Source organism: Chelonoidis abingdonii, chromosome 24 (genome assembly GCF_003597395.2).
Source record: "Chelonoidis abingdonii isolate Lonesome George chromosome 24, CheloAbing_2.0, whole genome shotgun sequence".
In the NCBI taxonomy this organism is placed as follows: Eukaryota; Metazoa; Chordata; order Testudines; family Testudinidae; genus Chelonoidis; species Chelonoidis abingdonii.
This window is the reverse complement of record NC_133792.1, coordinates 14,590,491-14,596,490: the sequence shown is the minus strand read 5'-3', so window position 1 is coordinate 14,596,490 and position 6,000 is coordinate 14,590,491. Positions and strand designations below refer to the sequence as shown.

Below are 6,000 nucleotides of genomic sequence, written 5' to 3'. Positions count from 1 at the left end.
AGGTAGCAGTGACACCTTTGGCCCAATCATTTTTCAGATACCTGCTAAGAGAATATCAGAACTTTGATCACATACCACTTCTGAAGTCAAGCGTGGATGCACAGGCTTTGAGTTTTATGATGAGTAGGAAGTGATTAATACCCTAAGGGTTTGCTTGTACAACAATAGAGATGTTTGTCTAGACACAATCTAATCACGAGAAAGGGAAATACAGGCCAATTACATCTTGCAGAATGTCACAGATGGTCTAGTAATGTTAGCAACTACAGAACAAAGTTCATTTTCTGGTTATGAGTTTTGGGAGGGTAGCTGAGAGTTGGAGGACTAAAAGCTGTGGGTTTTTCCCTTACCAACTACATGCTAGATCCAGTTATTAGGACACATCTGGCTCAAGCAAGTTCAGCAGTTTTACTTTTGATTTAGTGCTACTGTAAGTCAAAAGAACATGTTTGAGCCATTCAAGTTAACTGCTATGAAGAGCAGACCCAGGCTGGCGGTAGCACGATGCTTATTGTAGACCTGATTCAGGCAGCTGTGCCACACCATGCTGCCAGCACAGAGCTGCTCAAATGCGTGGGAAGGACGATCATCCCAGGGTAGAGCTCTCCAGTCACACACAGCAGTAACTATGCAACCCCCATATCTACTATCAGCAGGAGGGACAGGGTCCAGCCTCCTCTTCAGGGTGCTGGAGCCCCAGCTGCCATTATCAATTCCTTGAAGCCACTGGCAGCTGATGACATTTAGAGCAGTTTTAGGCTCTTCTGACTCATGCCAGGAAACAAGCCCCTGATCGAAGAGCACAAAGATGATAAGCCACCCTTGCAGTCCCTCTCTGCTGTAGCACAGTGTGAGCCCCAGCCAAGAATCCACCTCTGAAGATACGACCTCATTTTCTATAGGATGAGACTATTTGGCATTACGGGCGTGCACTTCACATTCAAATCTGCCGAGATTAACTGCTAGTGCATTGATCTGTGTGTCACATTTACAGCCCAGGAGTGGCCAGGACTCCACTGTTTGTTTCAGGTAGCTACAGTGTTGTGCCTACTCCAACTGCAGAAGCATTTTCCTCCTGAATATTTCAGGCTGTGAAACCCTCCCTTCTCTCACCAGTACAGCGATATCTGCAGCTTCCAGAACGCTGCTGCTGGGACACTGACAGTTTACTCTGTACAGCCTCATGTAATGATCTTTCCAGTACTAGGACTATCTTAGTTTAATGCCTTCCTCTAAGGAGCAGTCTGGATTTTGTTTGGAACTGTCTCTAATACGGTGTGGCCATACCAAGCAGAGCATAGTTGAAAACACACTTTTCACATTGGCAAGGCAGCTGTACAGTGTTTTCAGTCTCAGGCTCTATGCCACCCGCTCCAAGGGGTCAATCACCACTGCTTTACCCACACCGTGTTCCATCCAGAAAATACGTGCCACAGCGTGGTACGATTACACATTTCAGTTTAAACATGAACTCCGTAGTGCTCAAGGAGACACAGCCCCACTCAATATTGGATGTGGCACGGGGAGGATGACAGATCATTTTTTGGAGAAATGCTGTTATTTCTACAGAAGCCTCTGTGCTGTGTCTAGCAGTGGGGGGTGGGAAGGAGCAATGCTTGGCCTGCTGTGCAGTCCTGGGATCACTCTCTCTAGCTTTATACCCACGCGGCTGGGAACGTTTTAGAACCCAGTGCCCATACATTGTGCTGCTCAGCCATAGCTCTCCAAGCACTTCACTGTGGTAGGTTAGCAACACAAGCTATGTCCCTAGCTACAAAATGGGAATCGACTCCCCGGGTGCTGCTACTTTCTGCAAGTGCTCCCTTAGCAATCATGGACATGAACAGTGAACGCACTGTCCTGCCACGGGGACAGCAGAGATCCAGCTAACGAGATCGTCCAAGAAAGAAGCCAGGAGCTGAGAATGTGTTCCTGATCTATTATAGTGCACTGGTGCATGAAAGCGCCATCATTAATACACAGAGCCTTTCTAAGCAGTTCCAAGTTAGGCTGAAAGACACAAGTGCCCTTGCTCGAATAAGTACCACTATGGAGCATTATTGTAGATGACAGAATCCAAGTGCTATCACGATTCATGGATCACTGCTAAAGCCAGCTGCTGTTTAGAAGGGTTTGCCAAGGCTGGGGCTGTTGGCAGCAGGAAACTTAAGACTTTCCCCACCACCATCAGCTGTGTACAACTTAGGCCTCACGCCTGCACAGCAGCAGTCATGCAACTTGTTGAATGCACGTGTATTTATTGTAACAGTCTCAGCACAAAGTGTAACACTTGAGCACAGGAGTGTAGTTACAATCTGTACAGCATCCTCTAGACAACACAGACAAGATACAACATGCAGCCCTAGGGGCTCCACGAGAGATTCAATGCTGGCTGCAGCAGCTAACAAAAAACAGCTTAAAACACTGAGAAATCCAACAGTGGCTCATTCTCTGACACACCTCCACCCCCACCCCGGTACAGACAAGGATCCAGGTAACCAAGCCAGTTAAAGAAATACGTTGAACCATTTACAGGAATTTTTTTCTTTTAAACAAGAACTTGCTGTTTGCAGCAAACTTTTGGTCTAAAAAAGTGTGAAGGCCTCATTTCAGAATCTCCCTCCCCCCAACCTATTTTCACTTCCCTGCGGTGAGACAAACAGCAGCCCCCTTCCACCCTTGTTAATCTTTTATGCTAGGAGTGTGTGGGCTTCCCCTGAGGCCACAGTCACACGCTGGAGTCAGGCTGATACAGTGAATTCATACCATTCCCACCACCATTGCCACCGTGAGCATGCAGCGTGGCTCTCCTCCGAGACAGCCTGCGAGGCTGTTCCAGGCACGCGCTCGAGCTGGCCAGATAAGCCACACCAGCCTCGCTCTGCCCTGCACTTGCTGCCTCTCACCCGAGAGCTTGCAGAGCCCTTCCCAGAGCCAGGCTGGATTTTGCAGCCATCTCACCGATTTACAGGGGGCCAACAGCTAAATCCAAATCGCTCGTTTTGAAAAGCAGCTTAGACGTGAAAAATGGTATTTGCCATTCTCCGTTCATCCCACTCCTCCATCCCATCCCATTGCTTGACGGTTGGGGTGCAAGGTATTCCCATTCATTCAATGAGCCGCTGTACACACCAAACACTATCTGCCCTAAAAAGCTAGAGCAAGCTCAGCACTGCATTGCACGTGGGAGTATGGAGGCTCATTTGCAGGCAGCTTGTTTCCCACCTCCACAGCTGGAACTGCTCAGCCAGGCGCCTTCCCCAGCAGGATGGGAGAAGATTTAGAGTAAGTCAAAAGATGGACATTTCAGCACAGGTGGGTTAACACCTGGCTTCTTGCAAGTGAATGGCTCGGCTCAGATTTTCCCCCGCTCCCAATGGGCCCTTCCCCTCTCCTCAGGCCCATGGGTAAGGGCTGGGCAGTGGTGTTTGGAGAGCAGAATCTGGAGATGTTCCATTCAGGGACTATGAAACGGAGGCGAGGGAACATCATCTCGGCCACACCAAGACCCATGGCACCTGCTGCAGAACTGCCTCTGTCCAGCCTCAGCAACTCGAATGGAGCCTGACTGTTTTAACACTCGTAACAGAGCCCTGCATGCCTGGGACTTGTCCACAGCTACAAGGCTACCAGGAAGTAGCACAACGGGGAGTGAGTGTGAAGCTGCTGCCAGTCTTCCCGCTTTGTTCACCAAGAACATGCGGAGCAGATGTAGGCAGCGCTGGGCCACAGACACGTCTGACAGTAGAAGAGAAACGGTCTCTCTGCTGTAAGTGGGGCTGCAAGAACTAGGACAAGAGCAAAACGTGGAGGACGCTTGTCACCTGTGCACCAGCAAAACAAAACAAAGGCTACAAGCCCTTGTGGCTTTAACCAGCTCCAAACAAATAGGGTTTCTCTAGTCACAACGTTACTCACTGTGAACAAAACAATGTCTCTTCCTTATACATTTGCCTTTCAAAAAAGTGCTCAGAACTGCTCCTGAGGAGCAATGTGTGAAGTTGGGGCCAAGCGTCACCTGCAAAGGAGCAGAGATTCAATCACCAAAGGCAAACTTGGGCTACTCTCGAGAGCAGCCAAAGCAGGGGGAGGTTCAGGCCCAACTTCTTCCACTTAAGTTTTGTTTGGAGAGTCTCCCCACCACAGCCTTAGGCCTAGGCATGGAGGCTGTGCAGGAGCTGGGTTACGGTGAAGTTCTTCTGACCAGCAGCATCCTTATAGCCAAGCCTAGAGTCTGCATGAGGTTTTACATTGTTATACAAGGACGATGGAGCAAGCTTACACCCTGGGGGCACCTCCACCCTAGAAGGAAAATCTCCTCTCTATTTCTCTGAGGTCAACTATGTCCCTTGTTCTTCAGTCCAACGATCCCCCACTTTTCCAGACACACAGGGCTGCCATGGCATACCTCCACCACTTAGTCCAGCGCGGCTCACGCAGCCCGCGTCTCAGCCTCTATCTTCTGTTCCCCATGCAGGCTCTCCAGTTCCTGCACCTGCGCGACGTTCTGGCGTACAGGGATTTCCGGCCCTCCTCCATACAGCGTGTTCAAGTAAATCCACGTCTCCTCGGAAATCTGCCCATAATCAGCTCCTGAAAAGCACAGCAGCAACAACAACAAAATGCAGCTGAGTCTCGGTTTACCGCTCAAGCTGTGCTGGGGTGGGAAAGTGTGTTGCGGGGAGCTATGCTAGAAAGGGAATCTTCCCCCTTGCTCAGATAGTGAGGAACAGTGAGGCAGGTGAAAATGTGACTTTAAAAACTCCTTCAGTGAGTAAGAGAGGTGGTGTACTTGCCAATACACTAAGCCAGGGGGAAGCCCCGTGGTCTGAATGGCTGGGCAGTGCACACGCAGCGCCAGGCAAGGAACGCTCACAGTAAGGTTCACTATGGACAGAGACATAAACCCTTGGGTCTTGTAGCTGACATTATATCCTTCTGCTCCCAGAGCACTGGTGTGGAGTGCCACCTGCTGGTGAAGGGAGAGGGGGCCAGTGCCCGCTCACCTGACAACTTAGCCATCAAACCCTTCAGGGCTCCATGAAGTTGCCACATTTTTTGCTTCCCATGAGGAAGTAAAAAGCAGTGCAGGGCATGCCTCAGCACTTCACCCTAAAGCACTGCCCACCCGTGACTGAGTTCACACTGAATCCATGTCTTTCACCGAAGAGGACCATGTTACCAGTCCAGCTTTCTCATGTGCAACCAGGAAGAGAGATGCCTGCCGGGGCACAGCACATGGTAACCAAAGACACTCTGACCACCGCAGCTCTCGCGGTTCCTAGACAGTAGGACCATGTACCCGAAGCAGTTTGTTCAAGTATTCTCGGGCTACACTTTCTTCCTCGGGAGCTTTTAGACTGTCTTTCAGCCCAGTAATCATATTATGTATTGAGCACTGTCTGTCTGCACAGTGCTAATGGCTAGGTCCCTGCCCCAATGGGCAATCAGTCTGAAACGACACAGTCAAACCCGCTCAGGCCCCTCTGATGCACAGGAGGAAGGCCCCACCCTCAGTGCAGACTGATTGTAAGCTGTATTTGAGGAAAAGTGCAGTTAGAGGAAGTGAATTAAGTGAGTGAGGTTTGGCTGGCCAGGAAAGGAAGGGAGTTCCAAGCACACGGGTCAGTGTGGAAGGAGACAGGGAGATGAGGCAGGGATCTAACAAGGGCATTGAGTGAAGGTATGCAGGCCCCAGGAGTGAGAGCAGTGATGGAAGATGTGGAGGGCCTCTAAGCTTGGAGGTGATGCAGAAGATGAGGGGAGCCTGTGCAGGGAATCAGAGGGGCAGGTGACACAGTCATAGTAGCAAGAGGGAAAGAGGATTTTAGCTGCAATGTGTTTTACATACTAGGGAGCCAGACAAAACATGCAGACAGAGGCGGCGGCAATGGTGGAGGCATGAGATGATCAAGGTTTGAACAAAGCTTTTAAACACCTGAGATGGAGAAAAGCAACTGGATTTTGCAAGAACGTGGCCCATGGCAGGGAAGCTGGGAA

At 50.1% G+C, this 6,000-nt stretch overlaps 1 protein-coding gene across 5 annotated transcripts in view; it reads right to left on the bottom strand.

Moving 5' to 3' along the window:
- Positions 1–2,238: 2,238 nt before the first annotated feature.
- Positions 2,239–6,000, bottom strand: part of USP20 (ubiquitin specific peptidase 20) — a 38,422-nt gene continuing 34,660 nt past the window's right edge. For 2 of the 5 annotated variants that reach the window (XM_075060631.1, XM_032797760.2), the window contains exon 24: positions 4,349–4,593. In XM_075060631.1, coding sequence (XP_074916732.1) covers positions 4,433–4,593 — 161 coding nt within the window. In that variant the 3' untranslated portion in view covers positions 4,349–4,432. Of the gene's footprint in view, positions 4,594–6,000 lie in introns of all 5 variants that reach the window. The other 3 variants (XM_075060633.1, XM_032797761.2, XM_032797762.2) reach the window with 3 other exon arrangements.